Raw genomic sequence first — 25,190 nt, 5'->3', positions numbered from 1 at the left:
AATTTTATTGCTTTAAGGACGGATGTTCTTCGTCTAAATTCAGACAAACTCGCGGAGTTCCCCAAGGATCTGTCCTATCCCCAATATTGTTTAATATATTAATGAGCTCTATCCCCACTTGTCAGGACGTGCACGTTTACGTGTATGCAGATGACATTGCATTCTTTGCTGCCGACACTGACATTAACACATTATACCAAAAATTACAAAGCTACATGAGCATGCTAGAAGTATGGCTTCAGACAATTTGTATGTCATTAAATGTAAGCAAAAGTGCCATTTTAGTGTTCTCGGTCATGGATCCGGTTTCAATTTCTATTACTTATAAACACGAACCCATTCCACAGGTTGAGTCTCTAAAATATTTGGGAATCACATATAATGGAAAACTCAACTGGAGTCCCCACATAGAGAGTGTAGCGGGTAAGGCACAACGGGCTTTAGGTATTCTGCGCAGAATGAGCAACCGAAAATATGGACTGCGTAGGGATTCACTGTTGATGATTTATAAAATGTATATGCGTCCCATATTGGAATTTGGGTGTGTCTTGTTCTCAGGCGGCCCTGCTTATAAAATAAAGCCTCTGGTTCTTTTGGAGCGTGAGGCTCTACGCCTATGTCTGGGACTCCCCAGGTTTGTGGCTATTAATGTTATCTACCAAGAAGCGCGCCTTCCAACATTGCCCTGCAGATTTCGCATCTTAACAGTTCAAGCCTTTCTGAAATTTTACAGCTTGCAGCTTAGACGATCTGAATACGCATTCATTGATGATCCAAATTCCTTCTTCCTTGCTCATTGGCCTCGATTTCACACTCCACAGATCATATTTGTTCAAAAAGAATTAGATAGCCTGAATGTGAACATTCGAGAGGTAATTCCGTCAACCGAATCACATCAGAATATTAAGATAGATTTTGATGACATATTCCCCCCCAACTCTAAGTATCAATCTGCCACTTTTTTAAATAACCTGTTGCAAGATTACCTAGCGCACGTGCAAACAAATAACATAATAGCTACAGACGCTTCAGTGAGCAACGAAAAGGCGGGCGTAGGCATCTTCTCGCTTCCGCTTGGCTGGTCATTCTCCTTGAGACTGCCAGATTTCACACCTGTTTTTGAAGCCGAGCTTTTAGCAATTCTTTTAGCGCTTCGGAAACTCCCGTCGAACTCAATAAGTGCAATTATTATAACAGATTCCCTTTCGGTCTGTACTTCGCTTACGGCTTCACCCAATTCGCCACCAATAAAGACGTTTCTAACATTAGTTCCTCCACAGTTGACTTCTCTAAAACTATTATGGGTACCTGGACATTGTGGCTTACATTCAAATGAAATGGCAGACGCATTAGCGCGAGCATCCCTGAGTGGACCTATAATGCCTGTTCTTCCTTTGGTGGCTCACATAACAGCAATCAGATATAGAAAATATTCAATTCATAGAGATGTCAGTGAATCAATAACGACATGGACAGAATATCAGCACCTCAGATTTCCGTGGAAGATCCAGTGGTGTCCATCAAGACAATCAGAAGTAGCGATCACGAGATTACGCTGCCGTGTCCCTCCATTAAACCTATATTTACACAGGACTGGTCTGACGCTATCGCCTCTGTGCCCATACTGCCAAGAAACAGAATCACTAGATCATTATTTTTTGGTTTGTCGACGATACAAATTGTTAAGAAAAAGACACCTAGAACTTCCATTCGCAAAATTAGGGTTAATATTATCACCTGAAATCATACTATCTTTCGGTGCGTCAGTTATAGGGGTCAGCCACAGGGACGTATTTGATGCCGTTTGCAGTTACATTCATTCAACAAAACGTATAACTCTTTAACTTTTGTCTTGTATTTTGTTTGTTCTTGTACGTTTTTTTTTTTTTTTATCTCTCTTTCGTTATATTTTTTCTCATCGAATAAGTAGCACTTCAAAAGATTAGGCGAACGTTTCAGCACGCAATTCTTGGCCAATCCCCCAGCGTGGGTATGAGCCATAACATGAGGCCACCATCATCATCATCATCCACGAGCTCGAGCGTGTCGCGAGGCCCTGCACCGAGAAGAAGACGTGAGCTCCCGTTCATGGTGCGGCGGGGTTCGATCGAAGCTCTGCGCCATGTAAGTTTCCTGGCCCTAGCTCCCTTCCAGCTACTGTTGACAGCTTTCATTCCGTAGTCGGTCGTCAGTGGCCCACAGCAGGAGCTCCTGCTAAGAGCCAGCATCCGATGAGCTCTTTTATGGCGGACTAACAATGCTGATCACCAATCGCCAGTGCGTACCCTGACGCAAGGCAAACTTTTCTTTACATCGAGACTGATGAGAGCTAGATTATTTCAACCAAGTGAGCGCATAACTTTCAAGCTGGCAGAAATGAACAGCCCGGACAAAACATTGCCAGAACTTTGTCTTATACCCTTACGGATGTCACTTCGCTCTAGGCAAATTAACCATCCGCCTTTCGAGGAGTAAAAACAAAACTTCCAAAGGGCAGCACCGCGACTTGTCTCCGCGCATACTGCAACCGGTTCTCAAATTCATCGCGCGTTTTTTTTTTTTGCGTAAATTAGCGACGCCATATTTAGCCGCTTGACACTTGCCTTTTCGAGTGGGTGTGGTGGATATGAAATAAGGTCCTTCGATGGCGCCTCAACGTATTCGGCTGGTCCCACCCCTCCTATACCCCCTTCCTTTCACAAAGACACATAGCCCTTTCCTATAAAACCAGCATCCCAGCATTTCAGTGCCTGGAAAGTTGGTTCTTCGTGTTGATTTTATGGCTTCATCGTAACGATTTGTCTTTCGAGAGGCCTTTCAGATGCTTTAGTTACGCCGGCAATCTATATTGTATGGCATCTCTTAGTTGCCGGCAGGTTTCTGTCCGGTCGAGTAACTCTATTCTAATACGGCGTTGAATGACAAAGTGAATGACAAAATTTATTAGGATATAATCGCCTACTACTTTTTAAAATAAGGTTACGAATTAGACAAGGTTTTTAGCAACCTAAGCTCACGTAACCTTAAGAAAAAACTTCTTTGAATATGCCTACGCATCCATAAATTTACCCACAGGGATGAACTCTTGGACGAAGTTTCGGAGCCAATCATCGAATATTACTCAAAAGATTCCGGAGAAGAGTGAGTCAGCGTTTCAAATTTCATTACTTCGACTTGGGCTTCGAAGATACGTTCACTTTCTGGTACCTATATGCTTGTTAATTGTTCTTCGCATTTCTCTTGCAGTGAGGAACACGACTACAGAACGGACTACCTGAAGTTCACAGTGTTCCTTATCATGGCATGTAAGTGGAAGTGATTGATCTAATCATTGTTCTACATATCGCCAGATAGGGTAGTCGGCCCGCAACCTTGCAATTCGTCTCAGCTTGAGGCAAATAAAACCTCTAAGTCAACGATATTCCAAGAACAGTGACGTGCTGTAGCCGAGTGCAGCTCACGTAGTGCGGCTGCTCCTCACGCCCCCCGGCAACTAACTACAGATTCACTAAGGGCGTACAGACTTGAGCACCCCGTAGCATGCCACCTATGCTGACATGATGTAGCTCTGTGCCAGGTCGAGTTGCATAGGTCGTTAAAAATGGCGTGAAAACTCGTCAACCGTGTCCTTTGTGTATGTATGTGTGTTTTGTGTCGAATGTTTTGAAAGGTAAATGTTTAGGACACAACAGCGAGAAGGGACCGTTCGACGATAATGCGCTAAATTTACGGAGCGCATTTTGCTTAGAGCAATGTTTTGTTCTACACTCTGAGCATGCGCAATTGATACTGCCTTTTTTTAAAAAAGCAAATATTAGAGCAATAGCTTTCTTTGGCTCTCTTGGCCGTGGTAGGTTGATGGTGCGTTGGTAGGTCGGACATGGGCGAGGGAAGTCGAGGAAAGGCGCCAGGGGAGAGGACACGTGCCCTCGGGCGACACTTTCTAGATGGCATGTCTGTGCACTCTGCTTGCCTCGGTACCCCCTTCTAGTACACTGAATCTCGGCACAACCGAGTTGCGAAGAGGGGCGAGGAGGGAAAGTGGAGGGGAGGGGGGACAACCTGTTCTAGATGGTGGGGGGGGGACGCACTGCCGTTCGTTCGTCGCAGGCGACAGTGAGGGCGCGTACCCTTGGGCAAGCGAGTGGCTGCAATTTGAGGCGAATGCAGAGAGGTGCAATTCTTGAACTCTCTCATTAACGCAAACATGCACACACGCATCCAGGATATATGGGGGGTGTTCTTGTATGGATGCCTGTGTGTGTGTGTGAATGCGAGAGCGCAGAAAGTTCACCGACGATTAGGATGGCGGAAATAAGCGCCATCTGGTGGTGCTTCAAGGTGGTTTCCTCTGCTTTCCCTCCTCGCGCTCTCCTCACTACCTTCTTTCATCCCCCGTTGTGCTTTGCGTTCGCCCTTTCATTGTTCCCTGTGCTCGATCGTTCGGTTACGCCGAGGGACGCCGACCCTCAACGGAGGAGCGGACGCCTAAAGGCCCCTTTACGTGCGCGTCAGCCAGCTTCGGCGGAGGTTGGCGACGCCAGGTTCGTCACGTTACGGTGGCGTGAAAACCGACCCACAATCGCTAAACCCAGTGAGGGGCTTTATAGTACGCCGCGTGCGCCGCGTGCGCCGCGCCGCGTAGATGTGCATGCGCGTTTTATGCGAGGCTACGAGTTTCAGGATCATGAGAAACTGCGAGCTTGCGCTGCAATGCGCAGGGGAACGTGCCACCACCAGCGGCGGGACGCGGGCGCGCTGCATTCTGGGCCCGGACGAAGCCTGCGCGGAATGCAGCATGTCGCATCTTGCACAGGCTGCAGCTGGGCTACAGCCTTGCCGCGGGTGCACGTGCGTTAACGCTACGTCGGACTACAAAGTGGCCTTAAGAGGCAGGTTCAGCTCGGGTGCGTCTACATAATGCACGTAAAAGGAGAATTCGTTTTTCTCGACAACTGCTGCACCAAATTTGACGAGGTTTCTAGCATTTAAAAAGAAAACTTAAAATCTAGGGACTGTTGATTTCGAATTTCTCATTTAGGTCGTAAATTTTTCATGAAGGTTGCCAAAATTGCAACTTATCAGAAAGCAAGACCATCAAGTTTACAGCTCTAACTCACCAACGAAAAATGATTCCACAATTCTGTGAATTGCATCTAATAGTACACCTGAAGCGGACAAAATTGATTGCTGCACATGAATCTCAAAAAAGATTTTGTAATATTGAGATGCAGCTCTTGCACAACTTTTGTACACAACGTAACCAATTGAGATAAGATATAAATTGACATACAGAACTTGTCCGCTTTGAATGGTCCGCTTTGAATGCCGTTTACAACACCACGATATCTGGTCTCGATGCAGAGCCATTGTCAACTTCGTGCTTCTATTCTTTTTTCAAACTGCCTAATTTTTGAAAAAATTTTAAACGAAATTTAGGCCCTAAATCGAAATTCTGCTTCAAGAGTCACTAGAATTTAACTTTCCCTCTCGAATGCAAGAAATTTAACTGAAATCAGCCCGAGGGTTATCTCACAAAAGCGTTTCTGCGTTTTGCATGGATTTGAATAGGCCGCGTCGTAGTTGGGCCCATGCTAAAGCTTCCTCTTAAGAGCTGCGCTCTCATATTTCGCGTAACTAGTTCAATAGGAGTGGCGGGGAGGAACCGGACAGAGGAGGGGAGGCTGTCGCGGTGCTTGTTCGTCGCATGTCTCGCTAGCCGCCCGGCGGTGACTGGCCGATAGTGGATGGTGCGGCGGACGAGATACACCCCGGGCGACGGCTAGGGTTCCGCCTAATACTGACGGCGATGACCCCGACGAACCTTCACGGCGGTCACGAAGGAACTACGCGAACGCGCCGAGGGAAAGCTGATGATGATACAAACTTTCATTACAATAGAGAAAATATCCGAAGATGGGTGGGGCCCTTAGTCCAGGGCTTCAGTGCTGACCGCTGCTGCCTTGGCCCACGCAACCAGTCGACTTTGGTTGTGTCGGTGCGTCGTTTCAGTTCTCTGGAGAAGGGGAGGAGACTGGGGGCGGAGGGGTGTGGTATGGGTGAGGTACACAGACCCACGTGACATGGTATAGGAAGGGGTATTCAAAGCAATGTGGGCAGCTAGCCGGGTTCATAGTGGGATAGAATTTGTGGAGGAAGGCGAGGTCCTTATAAGTGTGTGATTGTAGCTAGCGTGAGATTACGGTCTTTTCCCGCGTTAGGCTCCGGTTTGGAGAGGGGAATCTATATCTCTGACCTCGTCGATGAGTGAGGATTTCTGAGTATTGATTATGTACGCGAAAAAATTTGGGAGGGCTGGTCTGATCTGTTTTTTTTTTTTTGAGGTACGGGGTTTGTGCAGGCTCGGGCTACGGCATGGGTTTGCAGGTCTACAGCTGCAGATTCATGGCCAACGACCGAGATGGGCTTCCTTTGTGGGAGCAGGGTCCGGAGACCTGTTAAGATGCGTAGAGCGCATGGTGAGATGTCGCCGGCGCGGAATCCTCGCAGGGCAACCGACGGGAAGGGCGTATCCCCTCAGGCAACCAAGTTCAGGGTGTGAGCGGCAAGGAGGGAGGAAGATGTGCGACGTTCACGTGCAACGATTTCCTTCATGACTAACGTTTGGCATACAAGCCAGGACATGCTTTTAGAACACGGTGTTATGAGATAAAGCTTGATCTGAAGCGGCCTCTGTGTGGGGGGTCCCGACAGAGCATCAGTGAAATACCTCGTTTTGAACTGGGACATAATGGTACGTACAGTCACCGTCGAACTTAATCCGAACGCCCGTTAGAAGTATTTCGTTTTTTTTTTCCTGTGTAGGGTGCTGGAGATTTCTGGTTGGAGTGCCTTGCACAGTGCTAGCTTAATACCTCTTTCTTCCAAAACCCACAGCTCCTTACAGAACGTGTTTGTTAAAGCTAAACCGCCATACACCGTCAGAGCCAACCCCAGCTTTGAAGACACACGTCTTCAAAGCTGGGGTTGGCTCTGACGGTGGCTTGTACCACGGCATCGCACGGACGACGTTTCTGGCGCAGGTTTCTTCAAGGCGTTCCAGAAGCAGCTGCGCGTGCCCTACATGAGCTGGGTGTTCCTGCTGACCACGGTCCTGCTGTGCCTGATGTCGATGACGGGCCCTCTGCGGCGAAGCAGCGGCCTGGTCACTGGGATAGGCGTGCAGGCCATCCGCGCTTTCCTGCCGGCATTCGTGGTGCACACGACGCAGGGCATCAACAACTACATCTTCCGCCGGTGCCACGTCGAGATCATGGTCTTCTCCGTCGGAACATTCAGTACGTTTTACACTGGGATCAGGGCCGCGATTTCGCAGGCGGCTTAGCGAAGACAGAGCCACCTTCGTAACTGTATTAGGCATTCGCAGGCGACGGGCTTACACTGTTTCACAGCAAAGCTGTATGCCTCTACCCCCGAATGCATCAGTCGTGTCCGTGGGCAAAAATGTGGACCGATCCCGGAAGGGGTGCAGTATCGGGCCGACCTACGGCGGAGGTGAAGCAGGCTTCAAGCACTTCGCTCCTCATAATGATAAAAATAAATAATAACAAATGAAATAAATCTATCAGGACTCATTGTTTCAATTAGATGGGCGTACTGGAATCGTTTGTAAACAGCACACGGACTTACGAGTAGAAGGCATTGTCATATACGCAAAGAACAAAATATACGTACAACTATACACCGTTGCCTCGTAAGAGCACAATGCTAACGACTGTTGGGATGTCTGTGCCGTACAAACGAAAGACAGAATATGTATACACTGTGCATATGTATCCAGTTACACCAGAGTGTGATATCGAGAAGTTCATGACCACGCACTTTGCATAGGTTAGCCGTGCTGACAGTATGCCCATGCGATCATCGTTGGAGACTTCAATCTGGGCATTTAGAAACCATTCAAGAAATGGTTTACTCAGTTTGTGCTGGAAGAGTTCAGTTTGAAGTGCCACACTAATCCAAGTCACTCAACGGTCGGGTATAGATTTAACTTTGGCAGAGATTATGTCTAAGGTTGTAACCGGGAACCAATCAGCGGATATCACGGTAACCACAAAGCTAGCGTCACTACCACTACAAAATTATGAAAATGAGCTTCGCCGGTCGTCGGCCTTCACAGAGTGGGATGGCTCCTCAGTTTTTTTTTACAGCGAAGGCGTTAGGCTCTAATTGGTGGGAATTTCTTGTGTCCGCATCCGTTAGCAAAAATTTGGGCCCATCCCGGTGACAGTGCAGGACCAGGAACAATGTCTCGTACCCCCGTAATGAAGAGGCTTCAAGAACTCAGCAATGTGAAGCGAAAAGTGCATACATTCTTTGGAATCACGCATACAACATACAGAACAGCATACGTTTCAATAAAGAACAAGCTCAAAACAAGCACCCGAACCACACAATTGATGATAAGCTGCTCCTGATAACAATGCGAAGCACGCAGTGCTCCCAGCACACGTTTTCCGGTAAAGATTACTCTTGCTCAAGCTGCCTGGGCGACGGCAGCTTGCGACGTGGGAAGTGACGTTCCTAGCCTTCCGTGTACAAGATAACCAGCCTAGCAACTGATTTCAATCTTGTTGCAGCACTGTTATGGGTGGCGGCGTGCTGTCAAAGTTACCGATACTCCTATTACTACCATTACTCTAAAGCAATAAAGCATTGCATACTCCCTTAAGCAGTTGTGGCGGTGGTTTTCAAAAGCTTCGCTGGACATCCACTTTCCCAGGGCCGGGATGGCGGGTCAACATTTTAAACCAGTCCCATCATTTTGGCCAAGTAAATACGGTGTTGTACAAGGGCTAGAGGTTCGCGCAGTTATCTTAGGAATCAAGGTGCGCAGATGGCAAAATCATGCCAAATAACACCGGGGAGTTATTTTAATAAACAAGGAGAGTACACTGTAAAATAATTTACACCATTAAATGTGAATCAGGAGCTAATTATTTTGCTGTGTGGATGACATAATGTCAAGTAACACTGCACCTCACCGCTCTATCGGTTTTAACCTGGTCTGTTTTCGTGACGCGTAAGCTCTGAAGGGCACAGCACCTAAACACGTGTGACGTGGCATTTTCTGAACACAGGAATTCATGTTAATTTCTGGTCTGTACTTGTTAATATTTTTAATAAGTGTGGCGTGAAAATCTTACGGTATATAGTGGCCTTCACTCTTACCGTCCCAATTAGAGATAGCGCACTCGTTTTGATAATTCAAATATATAAGAAAGCTTTTTCGCACAAGTGTTGTCTTCTACCTGTGTCAAAAGACAAAATGCGGATATGTACAAGCGGTCAGGTAACATGCCCGTTAACTTGCGCATTTAGCGTCCTTGAGAATAGCAAGATACAATCATCATGCAGAAGATCGCACATTATACACTCGGGGCTTCGCAGTATTCCAGAGGGGCAGCGGCACATTGCAAGAGCAGTGTTAGTAATTATGAAAAACGCGATCATGAATAATTCATTAAACAAAGCAGACCATATATGTGCCTTGTACACATGCATCCAGCTTTGAATTGAGGGTGGCGACCGCTATGTAACGCTGGTATTCCGGACCGAAAAGGTTACTTAGGGAAGTTTTGACATTGCACAAATCAGTGAGACCGAAATACGAACACGGAAGGTCTTTCTGCGGTGACAAACAACAAACGATCTGCGCGGCGTCCAGACGGCATGCGAATTGTGGTGGCTATAGTGAGTGGGAACGAGGGTCGCGATTACGATATTGCTCCCTGTGCTCGTGAATACACGTCTCGTGAATACACGTTAAATCGAGAACATAAAAAAAAATGCATACTCATTCACTATACTTTGAAGACAACTCGCACCGATCGTGCATGTTCGGGTGAGAAGTGTCGCATTCCCAACTTCAAATTCCGGTTGCGCAGCCATCACCATCGTGATGGCTTCGGTGTACGCGCTCCACAAGGTGTCTGACGGAACGTGGAGCATCAGGGACTGCGTCTTCTTCGGCCTCTTCATGTGCTCTGTCGAGCGGGTACCCTTGAGCAGCGTCATCTTCGACGAAGGTGGGTGTCACGAAGTCGAAGAAAACTTGACTTTGCAACCCGGCTTCGTCACGAGGTGCATGGGCGATGAGATGGTGCATAGGACTGATCAGCACTAAAAAAGAAAAAAAAAAGGAAGGAAACCGAGGAGTGCCAATTTCACAGTGTTGTACTTGACGCTACCACGAAACAGCTTCCGCGTAGGCACACTGACATTTTTCAGTTTAATGAAACGCCCGAACTTTGAATGTACCTTCTAATTTTAAGATTGTTTGGGTCACCATTAGTCTTGTGCCAACTGAGAGGCAAAGGTAGCTTTAGAGTAACAGAAAACCTTCGCTGCCATTTGGGTGGAGTGATAGCGGAGGGCGGCTGAAACGTCAGACGTGCAGATTATATCGAAACTGTCGTGGCGCCCATGGCATGCTCCGGCATGAGAAAAAGAAAGTTGAATACGCGAGGAATAGCTTAATTCTGGAAACAATAGCAATTTAACATTAACGAGCAACTGTCAGGACCTCGATGATACACCTCGTAATCACACACACACACACATATCTCGGGTTCACATTCCTTTAAAAATAGATCCAAATCGTGAAGATGCGTTTCACTGCATCTCCTACTCAGGTGCTGGTTATTTAAAAGAAAACGTAATCTATTGATGGGAAGTGATTTTGCCGCAACATTGCAGCCCTCTTGGTTATTGTTTATACAAGTTCATAATGTAGCAAGCATAACGAAAACCTGTTCATCGCAAGATTCTTTTTTTAGGTCGCTACCCTGTAATCGCCACAATGATTCAGTCCGAGGCCCTGTTCAATACTGGCATGACGTGGTGCGTCTTCGGCTTTCTTGGAGGAAACGTAAATCGTAAGTTAGATTTCGTCTCGTCACTTTGTCGAAGATGGGACCAATACTGGGACAACGCTGTATTTACCTCATCCGGCAGCCAGTGTTTTTCATGAGTGGACCCATCTTCAAGCAGGCAACGACCATATTGCCCTTGCCACGGTACGTTGGCTGCGGACAGCAGTTTCGCATCGTGCAGAATGAAGCGCCTTTCCTTTCTTTAGATCACTATCAGCGGTTTCGCACTTGATTACCGCTGATCTGCTCGAATCCGTTACCGTGACCCAGATTTTTTCAGCGCGCAGAAATCGTGAACGCAAACGGAATGACGAGCACCAGTGCGACCCCCCTCCCCCCCCCCCCCCCCCCACTGTCTCGCGGGAATTTTCGTTAAGTTTAACCTCAACGAGTTGAACGTGCGTAGACGTTGTTGTTTAGACGCTACGAAAAAAACACCCCGACGACGTTTGAAGGAACAAGCGCCAGGGCAAAGTGAATTTCTGTGGGCGCAGTTATTTTACGGGCGCTGGAATTATCTGTTAATAGAGTGACGGAATGCGTTCACAGAAAGCGGCCAGTATGCAGGCACTGTGTTATGGAACCACTAAAGGTATCCGTTGAACGAGACGCATCAGATGCGCCTGGAGGTATAGCGCTACGCGGTCTTCGAAAGAGTTAACCTCTCATTGAAGATTTGCTATTACAATTAAGCAAACGAACGCGTCCGCCGGCTTGGCTCCTAAAGCAATCTTTTCGAGGACTGAATGGTACTTCTGAAGTGATGTTTGAATAGATGGGGCGCCCCTGCAAACTTTAGCCAAGCTGCTAAAGCAAAACTTTGTCATCCCTTCCACTCCGGGAAGAAGGACGAGCAGCGAAGTATTATTATTATTATTATTATTATTATTATTATTATTATTATTATTATGTCGTCTAGGTGACTGTGACGTAACCACAACACACAACGCCCACTGGTGGTAACAGTGCGTATAAGACGCAGGTGGGCATTCAACCGAGCCTCGACGTGAGCGACGATACGCGTTGACCGGGGTGCCGTCCAAATGGGTGCGCGAAACAGAATGTTTGTTTGTAATTTGCGATTAAGCGTGCTTTCTAGTTACTTAGCTGAATGAAACTTGGAAGGACTAGTGCTCTATTCTAGCGGACAAACACGGGGCTCTCTCTCTGTTTCCGTGCGGTTATACAGGCCCGTGTGTTCAGAGCAAATGGGAATTCCACAATATTCACAACTTCACTGTGAACTGCGTAGTTGCGACAAGTACATGAAACTTGGTGTCATGTTAAAGTCGTCTTAGCGGCAAATTATCATACAATTTGTTTTGGGATAGTTTCGATAAAACAATAGTTGCAGCCGTTTTCTGCAAACATACGCCCTCCGTAGACGGTGATGTTGTGACAGCATGATGGGAGTTCTGAAACGTTTACGACTTCACTGTGAACTAATTATGACGACTAAATGAAACTCGGCCTAACGATAGAGTCGCATTATCTGCCCAATTTCAGTTATTTTCTTCCGATATACCTGCGTTAAATGGAGATCTGCAGAGCATTCGCGAGAAACTTCCTTTTTCGAGAAATTCTTTTTTCGTGTCTACGCGACGCGTAGACGGACGGACATCGACCACCGCCCGCAGGATAGCTATGTACAGCTTCGCTGTAAAACATCCTACGATATACGATTATGAGACCTATGGCATTCGGTCATAGCTCCTCTTCCGAAAGAATTTTGTGTGCAAACGAACAGCAAATAATGATAATTCAGTGGGCAATTCACTACTGACTGATGAAAAAGAAAATCAAGGTGTCTTAGGACGACGAGCTGTGACACAAGATATTCAGGTGAAGGCTATTCATGCTTATATAGCGTGTCTGAAAGCGGCAGAACCCGTTGAGCATTACTGTTCTTGTACGACGTCGTGGCGTATATATATATAGCAAAACCTGTGCAGATACTCGGGCGAGATGCAGGAAAGGGGAATGGTATACAGGCGTGATAACCGAACATTTACTCGTTTTAAGAAGGTAGTTAACACTAGCATTAAGCAAGTCAGCTGTTTGGGCGCAGAAAATGCAAACGTGTGTGACCAACACAGCCTAGAACGAGAAGAAAGGGGGTTAACCGAGGGGCCCGATTTTTATTACCCATATCCTGAGAAGCCAACAAACAAAGACGCCAAGGAAAACACAGGGGGAATTACTTGTGCTTAGTGATTGAATTAAAGAAATGATAAATTAATGGCAATGAAAGTGGATAAAAAAAAACTTGCCGCAGCTGGGGAAGAGAGAGAGAGAGAAAAAAAAGAACAACACATGCGCGAACGTATTTGAACACAAGAGAAACATGTTTAAACGTGTATGCATATTGTCGGTAATCTCCAAGCGCACATCGTTTACTTTGCGCTTCTATCATGTCCACTCTTTGTGCCCCATTCAAACGTTTGTGCTGTTCTTTTTTTTTCAACGTTGTTGACAAACCAACTTGCCCAGCTTCCCTTCTTGCGTTCCCAACGTGTTTAAGCCGCGGTTGCGTCCGCCCGCCTCCGGTTCTCGCAGAGTACTACGACGTGCTGCTCTTCCCGGTTCAGAACCAGCTGGTGGCCGTTGTCGTGGGATGCGCTCTCGGCGCGGCCACCATGAGCGTGCTGAAGATGATGACCTACGGCGACGACTCGGTCGTCGTGGTGGTGATGGGCGGCACCTACCTCACTTTCTTCCTGCTCGAGTCGGTCAACAGCTCGGGCGTCACCGGCGTCATCGCGTACACCATGGTGGTCTCGTCGGATCGACTCATCTCCTGTTCGGAGCTTGAAGGCACGCTCGGGTCGTGAGTGTCAGTTACGTGTTTGCTCGCGTATTAAAACAAAAAGAAAGTCGTTGTTTTTCCCGAAAAGCAAAGCGTCGATTGCGATTGCAAATTATTAAACAGCTATAGGAAGTAAGGCTAGTTCTATGTGGCGCGTAAACCGCTCCAAGCATTCGCTTATTAACTAAACTAACAAACGCGCTGTCACGCGCGCACAGGCAAGCACGAACATATCTCAAACGATGACTGTGGGTGTGAGAACGCTAGCATGAAGGAATAGCGGTAGCAGCAGCGAGCGAATTGTGCCGCCTCTCGCTTCAGTGCGAACTAGACGCGCGTGAACGCAGCGCACACGAAGCCATCCGATATTTCGGGTCACGTAGGCTTCGAACCCATCGCAGATTGTCTCCAAGATAGGGCGAGGGAGCTGGAGCAGAGATTTAAGTGATTGAAAAAAAAACATTGAAAATTTCAGAAAAAAAGATTTTCTTCCTTTTTTTTCAAAGAGGATTAATGTGAAAAAAGATAAACAGAAACAGAACTTCTCCACAGAATTCTTTTGCGACAATGTGACTCCTTTCGACATATCTAAAAGTTTGGTCAAAAGAAAGAGTTTGGGAGTCTGCGAAGCCCCTGGATATATCCGCGTGGTGGCAAGGACTTTGCTTCAACCAACCGTTGAGCCCCCTCGCCTGTCGCGTACTACAGATTCCCCCTTCTTCTTCGGCGTGTGAGAGAAACTGGTCCGAGTTTGGAATTGCGCACACCAAGGTACGCAACAGGCTCGCAGGGGATCGCCTGCAAAAACTTGTGTACGTGCACCCAAATTTATTTATCCGGAAGGCTTCGTCCACTGCACAGCGAAGTGTTGACGCGTCAAGCGGAAATGAATTGGACACAGATTAATACATATGTCCGTCTTGAAGCTTTGATGTGAAATTATAGTGTCTTGAGGTGAAATAGTGCCTAGATCTTCTACCTGAAAATACTACTGGGACTTTTGTAATGGAAGAATGTAACAAATATATTCTTTTGAGTGTTAGAGAAATGTATCATGTTTGTCGTAGCCCCGAGCGCAATCGGCTTTTCCCCCCAGATTTTCGCATTTCAAGAAAAAAAAAAAACATGAAAGAAACGAGTCGTTTCCACGTCCCTCAAAATTTCATAACATATTTTATCTCTAAGAAGGAGTAGACGAGGAGATGCGCACTAACGTGCCCCCTTTCCCATTTCCCTTGTGCACATGAGAAGACCGCCCACCACGGAGGAAGAAAACTCAGGAGAGGCCCTGTCGTCACTCTTTGTGAAGCTAAAGTGAAGCCGGAAGTTGGAGTTGCTCATGGCGTTGCTCCGCCTATCGGGCCAGCTCTCCTCTGTTGTTTACATTTCTCGCGAAACCACGCCGCGCTGCGCGCAACCGGGCTGCTCGGACGCGCGCTCTCCGCAGCAATACTAAACAATCGTTAGCACGTCAGCATGATTCCGCCAAAAGGGCAAAATTTTCCACGGATATTCCTACCTCGATTGCCATTGCCGTGGCGTGTCAGGATTGGGGGCTCAATCCCATCGCTCGTAACCCGTTGTCAAGATTGGAGTCCGGCATGAATTCGAAGGTAGCTGGCCCATGCCGTCGTCCAACTTATCCACGCTGAGGACATTGATGAAGGGAAGGACTGCTGCTCATCGAGAACGAGGAATATGGGTTTATTTACAGTATCTATATCAGTCTAACATGACTGTTTGAGAAAGTACATCAGTCTAACATGACTGCTTGAGAGAGAGTGTCAGTCTAACATGACGGCTTAAGTGTGTCGAGCATCCGCACAACAGCGGTTTATAAGCACTCGGCCCCCCCTTGATTCCAAGGGGACAGAAACGTTCGTCTAGTCATTGTAAACACGCCGCCTCTCCCCGGGACGGCTTACACACACACACGCACACACGCACACGCACACGCACACGCACACACACACACACACACACACACACACACACACACACACACACACACACACACACACACACACACACACGCACGCACACACGCACACACGCACGCACACACACTCACACACACACACACACACACACACACACAGGTAGCATGGTCCGGAGCCGACGTCAGAGGGGCTTCGTAGAACTCGGAGCTGATCCGGGTAGCGAGCCCGGGTAGCACATTGTCTTGCGTCTTGGTCGGCGCGTGGGAAGGGGCCTTCGTCGATGTTCCCGCGGTAACTGCCCCACTCATAGCAAATCAGGTCCGCGTTGGGGAGTTCGGTAACAATAGTTGGCCCGCCAAACTCATTCCGTCACAACGGCGACGAGGCTAGAGCGTAACGGTGGCGGTTTCAGCACAAAGCCTGCTTCGTCAAAGGCATCCTAGCTGAAGCGAAGGAGAGTGGAGGACGTGCGTATTGTTCCCGACAAAAAGTCGACTTAGTCACGCCGTGGCTAGAGGTTGGCGGCGGCGTTCCAAGATGAGGTTGCCACCGCTGGCGTAAATGGCTGGCAAACTTGCACTGCAGCTGGCCGTTCTTAACAGGCGCGGTAAATTGCGTACAGCGTTGCATGCGCGTTCATTTCACGATCTTTAGCTCCTCCTGTTCCACCTGGCCACAGCAACATCCGGTAGAGCACGGTCCAGATAACGCAGCGCAACAAAACACGGAGACCAACGCGAACCTGCCCGCACGGCACCTTTGCCACGGTACGAAACCTACGGAGCAACACGTGTGAGCGCACAGAACAATAACAAAGCCGCCATTGTGGCCCGAAAGGCGTGGCCACACCAGCAAATAAATAAAAAAACCGCAAAAAAGGAGAGCATACTACGTCATTTCCTCCACACTTTTCTCCTAGCGTGCGGAGGGGGTGGGCCTCTTCTCAGTTTCCTTCCTCCATGCCGCCCACCCTACCGCCTTCCTCCCTTGCGCGCGCGAGAAGGCACCGTCACATTCAGCCACCATCCTCCTCGGTTCACCCTCGCAGCCTTTCCCTCACACCCTACAGCATACGGCGCGTGGCCGCGATGTTATCGCACTTGTACTTTATACGGAACCTCACGGCGCCGCCACCGCCGCCAATGAAAATTCTCCTGGAGTATGCATATAAATTGCTATCGCAATAATAAGCGGGACTGCGTTGCCATACGCCATCATTTTTGCCAGTATCCCTATTCACTAGACTATCAGCGCATCAAGCTAACTTTCGGCGCAAGACACGACCCCATATTCGTAATTTCACGAGCATTGGTCAACTTATTAGCCGGTAAGACGTCATCACTTACGTCGCGTTGAGGACGCCATGTTGTAGAGCGAACGCGGTGATCATTTCGATCTGCTTACTTCCCGTTAGTAGTACAGCAAAAACTATATGAATAGGACGAACAAATGGGGCCCGTGACGTCACGGGAATACTACTTGTAACGAAACAGACGTCATATTTATTGCGTGTCGTGAGTAGTGCGGCATTTTGGAATGGCCGCAAGCACCTGTGATTATTTTGGTATGTGCGGTGATGCGTGCACAACTAGCCGGCTTAAATTCTGCGACCGACGACTCTGATCGTTTCATTTCCAATGTCGCTCGTTCTTCTCGGCACATGTTCACTGAATTAAGAGTTAGATTCATATCCGGAAACTTTGGCAGTGTTATGGTCTTACCGTCACTACAAACCGAAACTAATGCTGTTTTTTTTTTTTCGATGGAAGTTGTTCAAGTCATAGTAGAGGCGTGCAGTCTAGAAGGGATACTTATAGCTATAAGGTCACTGTTGCGCGCTACATTGCAACTTTCTCAAAGGTACATATTGTCGTTCTTATATATAGGTAAAGCATAGCTACTTCTTATTTTAACCGTAAATAACGATAATAGCTGCGTGGACCTGAATTCTATGGTAAATGTTTCGCTAACTTGGTTATTTAAGTATGTCCGGGCAGTGTACGAACTTCAGCCACATGCACGTATTGTTATGCACTCCGTAACAAGACGCGTGGCGCCACAGTTATTGTCCGTCCTAGGAAAAAATTGTCTGATTTAAGTGATTAGTCTGACCAATTTAGGCATCGTATTAGACTTTCAGGGCCAATTACCCAATATTTATGGCACATTTCTATTATTTATGCCTAAATTACGGAATTACCTTTAAAAGCGCGAAAAAGTGCGCTTTGATGAATGTTTCCGTGGTTTAGAGTGTAGTCAAACGACAGGACGATGCTTCACTGCAGCGACATTTTGGCACGGGAGTGGTGAGCTTGCTTGACTTGTTCAGCCCACGCATGTACTTGCGTGTGGGCTGCACTGTCAATGCAAAACAGATGAGTGCAGAGTACGCGCGAATCCTTTCCTCTTGCAGATGTATACGTTCGCATCGACTTTACAACAGACAGCTTGCGGTTTGCAGCACTTACACATCTTTATGCGCCCCTATGATTTTAACACATTGATATAGCTTCAGTCAGCAGTTTCAGCTACAGCTATAGCGAAGCCAGAGCCGTACATCTTTTATGGGGGTTTTAGGCGCCAAAACCACTTTCTGATTATGAGGCACGCCGTAGTGGAGGACTCCGGAAACTTTGACCACCTGGGCTTCTTTAACATGCACCTAAATCTAAGTACACGGGTGTTTTCGCATTTTGCCCCCATCGATATATGCGGCTTGATTGTTGCGTTCATATAGGAGGTTGTGGCCAAGTACTGCACCAGGGTGGCCAATCCTGCTCTGGTGAGGGAGTGCGTTACCGGTTCTGGTCAACGGGATCAGGCCACACTCCAGGTCTGTTTATGCAATTTTATCAACACGCGGATTTTTTTTTTTAATCCGGTGGAAAATTGCGCGGCACCGGGATTCGAAGCACGGACCTCTTGCACGCGAGGCGGGTGTTCTACCTGTACGCCACCGCTGCACCCGCTGCGCCCGCTGCATAGTACATGACCGCGGTTGTTGGAGAAGTATGGGAGAGGCCTTTGCCGTGCAGTGGGCGTAACCAGGCTGATGATGATGATGATATATGCGGCCGCCGTGGCCGGGATTCGATCCCGCGACAGCCGTATATTTGTTTTCTCTTTAACATTTAGTAAAGTAATGAACGGGGCTAGTTGGTGGACATTCGTGATTATATTGCGCTTAGTGATACACTGACGAACCTACGTCCGCGTCCTGTCCTTTACGTTCGTGAGTGTATTACTAAGCGCAATATAATCACAAATTATCTTTAACAGTAGACTGCACAGTCTTCAGGTGCTGGCTATTTGATAAATATTGTGCCAGTATCGCGTTCGCTTTCGCTCCCCGACCATTTTATTTAGCGGTACATTTTTGTAGAGCTTAGTGTGGTACTCCAGTTTGTAGCGATGTTTCGCTGCCAGATTTCGTCTCAACCGGCAGGACTGAACCATATGTCAGAGCGATGGCCCACGGGTGACCCCCGCTGCGCCATTGCGCAGGTGCTGGTCGGTGATGTTGGACTGGACCGGAACGCTGTCCACCTTCATCTGCGCCTCGTTCACGGCCTACATGCTTGTCTACTACCTACGCACGTACAACTGGCAGGACATAATGCTTTGCTACATCGCCAAGATGAGCATGCGGTCAGTGCCCGCTTCAGCAACCCACATTTTTTCCACGTGCCTTATATTGCAGTCATGCGAATGTTGGCTGCGGCAGAAGGCAATGAACATGTTACCAAAAAAATGAAGAATGTACAATTGCTCTATGGGATGTTGGAGAAGTGCACTCTCATTTTCTGAAAGTTCTGAGCGTAGCAATTTAACTTTTCGCCATTACTGTAGTTGGTGACAACGTAAAAAAGCTCAGTGAGAACACCACTGCCAAATTCAAAGATAGTATGTAAAGATGCGCCGGTCAATCACACGAATCACCAATCACTTGCAGTGAAATCTTAGGCTGTTGCCGAATGTAGGTGGTATGGGTCGTAATCTCTCAGCGCACAAGAATTCGCAATAAGCGTTTTTCTTCTTTCTGCTTTGTGAGATGCGACAAGGTGAAGGGCTTCGAAGTCATAGAGGCGGGTTCATTGATCGTGCTATACATGCTGCCGCGCAGCTCAAGCCAAAGTCCTAGGGAACACGCATCAAAATAATCTGCCGTGCGATGTCGTCCTACAGTTTCGCGCACCTTTCGCGCATTTGTAACGCAGGTGCCTCGCGGTGTTGATGATATACCCGTTCATCGGCCACTTCGGCTACCGCATCACGGCCAAGCAGGCGATCGTGCTGGCCGGCATGGGCCTCAAGGGCACCTACATTGTCTCCCTCGCCACGCTCTACCACATCACGTACCAGGACATCCACGACGAAGACCTAACTAAGGTCAGGACTCCGTTGGTGGTCACATCTTAGACGCACGTCTGCGATATATAGTCGCAGGAAAAACTCTCTGGGTGTACGGCCTATATATGAAATGCGAGATTTTCCCCCGATTGGTATAATTGTATTGCAAGAAGGCACTTCCATCGGGATTGCCTAAATCCTTTGGGTTCATGTTCATTTTGACGGCCCGAACGCTTCATTTACGACCTCCCCGGTTTTGCGAAGATCGAAACGATAGCGTATCCGCGCAACTTGGTTTAACGACGCGGCATCACAAAAGATGGAATTGACAACACGAACGCTGCGTTTATACTACACTTCCCGCCGCCTGCGTAGCGTGCTTCAGCGCCTGCTATAAACTATAATGAATCATTATGAACTTGCTCCCAGTTTTCTATAAGATATATCAAACTGTTCACCTTCGCGGCTTGCTTCGGCACTTATAGAGCTTCTGTTTTAAAAGACCTCACTGTCTAGTGGTTAACGTTTTCAAACCGTTCCCTGGTAGCGACGTCAAAAACGACCATCCTTTCCGTTTGCAGTCGTTCATGTACGTCACCTCGGACATGGTCCTCACGCAGTTCATAAACGCCTCCCTCGTTCCGTTCCTGCTCAAGATGCTCGGTAAGCTAACTCAGTGCACCCACCAAGACGCGGAGTCGACTTCGACCTTGTCTTCATAGTGCCATGACTCGCTGTGCTTCGAGCGACCGCGCATCACGAGCATATGCTCCCGGTGCGTTCACAGGCATCCTCGACGTGTCCGAGGTGGAGTGGAACACGATGAAGGACGCCGTGGCGTACCTGCAGGAAGCCGTGGACGTGGCGGTGCATATGAGCCGCCACAACCCGTACTTCCTGGCCGCCGACAAGACCTGGGTCCTGCGCAACACTCGCTTCCGGAACCCGCTCGACGTCGTGCCGCGATACAAGGCAAGGCTCCCACCGGTCTGGCTTTGCCACCTCTTGACGCCTACTACTTAACTACATCCCGGCCGCGACGTATAGAGAACGTTGTGGGAAGCGCGCTTCTGACCGGGTTCAAGCGCTGCGGTAATTGCTTTAGGGACCCTCGCCACCATGGACGTAAGGCCGAACCAAGATGTTATGGACTCGCGCCCTTTTCCTCGGGCCCGGACCGCAGGCCACAATTCGGTCCGCGTGCAGCGTCCGTCAAGAAGGAGGAAGTTGGCTTCCGGCCGCGCAGCGCGTGCGCAGTGCGAAAAAGAAAGATATATATATATATATATATATATATATATATATATATATATATATATATATATATGTAGAGAGAGAGAGAGAACAGTTCAAAACCCAACACTGCCGGGGGTGCTGGGTCTTCCTCGCATTGGCTCCGACATTAGCTTTGCGAGGTCAGTTTTGACGTGGATTGTGCCTTTTCCATTGGAGGAAAAACCAAGGAGGATAGTTTGAAACAAGGTAGAAAAATGTGAGCTAATTTATTTTTGTAGGTGTGCACATCGCTCTCCAAGCGCTCAGTGGCACACGGTAGTTGTCTGTGACCACCATGAACGAGTGGAATAAAAATCGCACAACTATGCAGTTGGGAAAGTAAACGAATCGGAGAAAAAAAGCAGTGTGCGATGGGGCCCCCGTTTTCCGTTTGTGAGTACAGCAGTCAAGGTGCTATCCTGAGTAAAGCATCGCGATAAGCCTCGTTTGTCGTTTAGTTAACCGAAATATATTATGCGTTCTGAAATCCCCCTGCATGAGTAGTGCATGTCATCGTAGATGCTCAGACATGAAGATGCTATTACTGACAATAAAAGAGTGATAATGTTGCTAAAAAAATAGCTTTCGCCGACAGCATTTCTTGTCTGCCAGAACAGACTTCATCCGTCGTGCTTCAAATGACCACGTGTATTCTTACATCGTCGTCTTCAGAGCCAATTTCTTATCGCAAATGCGTTGCGTAGCAACACTTCTATCTACGCTAATATCTAGATGAACAATCACTTAGAAGAAAAAATAATCATTCAGAACATAAAAAAAATATCACACCATTGAGGGCTACTTATGACGTTATAATTAGTAGCCCTCAACCTTGCGCGAATGCCTTTTTATACTCGTTATACTAAGAATAAAAAAAATGTTTAAGGCGTTCTCGAGACTGTCCAGTGTTCGAATAAAACAATAATGTAGTTTTCGTGACACGCAAGCTTGTGTCGTAGTTTGTTTAACCACTGAAAACCGTAAAAGGTAATATGAATTATTTGTGATAGCAAAATTGGCAGCATCGCAACCCAACACTTAGCAAAACTCTTGAGTGGCAACTAGCACCAGATTTCTTCCGCGAATTCCTTTGAACACTAGACAATCCTTGCAAGGCCAAAAAAAAAAAAGGGAGAGGGGGAGGCCTCCTAATCGCGATCCACTCGAACTGCGTCTGTAGATTAAATGTAGTGACGTCTTGCAGCCACGGTGCACAGAAAGTGCCGTTATTTTCCACGTCTAATAAATATCCTCGTCGAATGCAAAGTACGAGGAAATAAACAATGCGTGGCCTCGATAACCTTGCAGGAACATGCGTTATAAACAAAAAAAGAAAGAGAGAGAGAAAAGGCCGCGATGATTTGCGTGTCACTGTTTTACTATTAAACACGGATCAACAACGCTCAATCGTGCTATGCGTTTTATTCATACAACGTTCTCCTTTTCCTCTTGTTCTTTTTTTTTTCGGCAGAGGAAGGAGAAGGCCCGCTGGCGCAGCTCCCGCAGAAGACACCACGCCGAGATTCTCGCGGTAGAGAACGTCCTCCGCATCGAATCGGTGAGTGTAGTGTTACACCAGTGCAGGCATCGTGCACGCGTCTGTTTAGTGCGCACCAAGTGCAAAGTGCATTGCACCTAGTTCGTTGCCGCCCCAGTTATAGACACGATTCTAGTACTAATGCCCCCTTCAGAAGGTTGTCTTAGAGATCTCTAGACCGCTTTCGCGAGCAGCGTGGTCTTCAGCTGGCCTGAAAGAGAGCGAACGCCGTTAGTTCGCCTGGTTCTTTTCGATTCCTAGGTCTATGAAGTCCTTAGGTAAAACAAGTATCTGCGGACCAGCATGTCGTGCTTGCTTGCGGCACGCTACTCGGACGTTCTTGCATTTCGCCCCCATCGAAATGCGGTCGTCGTGGCCGGGATGAAAAAAAAAAACATGAAATTAGTTTCCTTTGCTTTAACAAGGAGCAGTACTGCGTAGTTGTCCAAGCGCAATAGATTAGAACGTTACAAACCCTTCATAAAACTACCGCGCTAGAAAGTAAGACCGGAAGAATACTTCAAAACACCGTCCCTCGAGCGCACGCAGCGTCGCATATATGGCCTGTTAAAACTGTCGAGCGCCTCTGAAAATTAACGCGCCATTCATTTTCCCCAGGAACTTGAAAACGAGACACAGCCGCCTAACCGGTCTACAAATAAATCAGCTGTTGCGGTGCCGTTCCGACCATCTTGTAATGTCGTAGGGCATGGGCGCGGACTCGTTAACTTGTCTTTTCGGGCCTCCTTGAACGTCCCGACGTTCGCCCTAAGCCGCAGCCACAACATATGGTTAAAGCTTGTGTATGCTTTTCTGATCGATGTCGACGATTCACATTTTGCTTACCGATGCCGCTCCCAGACGAACACTTCGGCTCCAACGAAGTGCGCGATACAAACCTTTCATTGGCGCCGTCACATGCTTGCCGATCGGGAGCTCTAACACCCACTACTGTTTAGACGTGCGTCCGTCGGAAAGGAATGAAAGACTGATGTCATCCTTCGCCGCTCGATTGGTGCACTGAGGCACGCAGGATATCCTGTTGCTTTTCAATTGTTTTATTTTCATGGCGTAAGTGCAAGCTGTCAAAACACCAGAAACGCGCCCGCACAAACGGAGCCATACGGAGACACTGCGCATAATCCTTGAAGCATTTTCTTTACTGGCCACACCGCGGCGCGACCGTTTGTGTACTACTATTAGTAGTAGTACACAACTACTTGTTCTACAATGAAGTCCCAGAGGATGGAGTCCTCAGTCCAGGGCCCCATTGGCTGCTGGCTTGGTCAATCGGGTATCGCTGGTAGTCCAAGGCTGTGCTGGAAAGAGTGGCTTCCCACTGGGATGGGGAGGCGTTGGGTACTCTAGGAAAGCTGGGTGGTGTGGAGCATTCCCACGTAGAATGGTAGAGGTTGGGTTGTCCTCCACAGAACGGACATTTCTCGGGGTACTGGAGAGGGTAGAAAGTGTGGCGGAAAGCAAGGCTGGGGGACGTATTAGTTTGGAGCTGGCGCCAAGCGGCTGCATCTGCGCGGTCTAGTTTCACGTGTGGCGCAGAGAATGTTCTACGGGATAATCTGTAGTGTTGTAGCATATGTGTGTATGTAAGTGGTATCTTTTCCACCTTGTCTGGGTTGAACTGTTTGTGTGCATTGAGAATAGACGTGCCCTAGACGTTTTCTAGACGTCCCTTTCCTTTTACATTTGAACTGCTGCCCGAAGAATTTCGACATCCTAAGCTCTCTGGGCCTTGTAATTTTACGAGGGAGACGCAGTGCCATCAGGACAATGGAACACACATTATACTTGCGTATTCCTTGGGAAAAGGTACATGGCTACAACATTGCGCATCTTCCCACAGGTGAGCTACTGTCGGCAGCACAGGCAAGGAGTGGTCCAAAAGCAGACATTGATGGCCCTGCTTGCAGCGCTTCAGTATCCATACGACAAGAAAATGTGAGTCCTTAACCACGCCAGTCATCTTTTATTCGGCGTGGCTGTCAAGTGCGCACATGTTTTCTCCAACACAAGATAACATGTTTAATATTAGCGGGGTACACCTGGAAAGCAATTTAAGATCCGTTAGATTTGAGTAATAATGGTAAAACTTTGTCTTCGCCAGATACCTGGACATCGACATCATCAGCTCACTTGTTGATGTTCCACAATGGATTCTTTGGGTGGTAAGTGACTGCAATAAATCTACGTACATTTGAGTAAAAAAAATCAGTACGTCACAAAGCCTGTAGTGGGGATTGATTTATCGCCATTATATCTTAGTGCTCTTTTTCTCAATGCCTCAACATATATAACAGGAGAACGATAGGATGAAAAGCCATGTGCTGGGCTTTATCGCAGCGAACTTTCGGCGTAGCTGGTAAGTCCAG

The 25,190-nt window shown here is 47.8% G+C and overlaps 1 protein-coding gene and 1 long non-coding RNA gene across 2 annotated transcripts; both read left to right on the top strand.

Moving 5' to 3' along the window:
* The first annotated feature begins 458 nt into the window (after positions 1 to 458).
* LOC129384646 (sperm-specific sodium:proton exchanger-like) lies at positions 459 to 21,191 on the top strand. Its single transcript, XM_072288319.1, has 11 exons — positions 459 to 2,124; positions 3,076 to 3,141; positions 3,247 to 3,305; positions 7,044 to 7,298; positions 9,909 to 10,049; positions 10,800 to 10,898; positions 13,452 to 13,722; positions 19,146 to 19,289; positions 19,859 to 20,030; positions 20,573 to 20,654; positions 20,779 to 21,191. Coding segments are annotated over exons 1-11 (1,527 nt in total). The 5' UTR covers positions 459 to 2,122; the 3' UTR covers positions 21,015 to 21,191.
* Positions 21,192 to 22,741: 1,550 nt separating this feature from the next.
* LOC126530286 (uncharacterized) lies at positions 22,742 to 24,986 on the top strand. The gene is made up of 3 exons (XR_007599388.3): positions 22,742 to 22,824; positions 24,665 to 24,759; positions 24,926 to 24,986. It is a non-coding gene; the product is annotated as an uncharacterized lncRNA (long non-coding RNA).
* The last annotated feature ends 204 nt before the right edge of the window (positions 24,987 to 25,190 follow it).

Source organism: Dermacentor andersoni, chromosome 5 (assembly GCF_023375885.2).
Source record: "Dermacentor andersoni chromosome 5, qqDerAnde1_hic_scaffold, whole genome shotgun sequence".
In the NCBI taxonomy this organism is placed as follows: Eukaryota; Metazoa; Arthropoda; class Arachnida; order Ixodida; family Ixodidae; genus Dermacentor; species Dermacentor andersoni.
The sequence above is the reverse complement of the archived record's forward strand: the minus strand, read 5'-3'. Positions and strand labels throughout refer to the sequence as shown.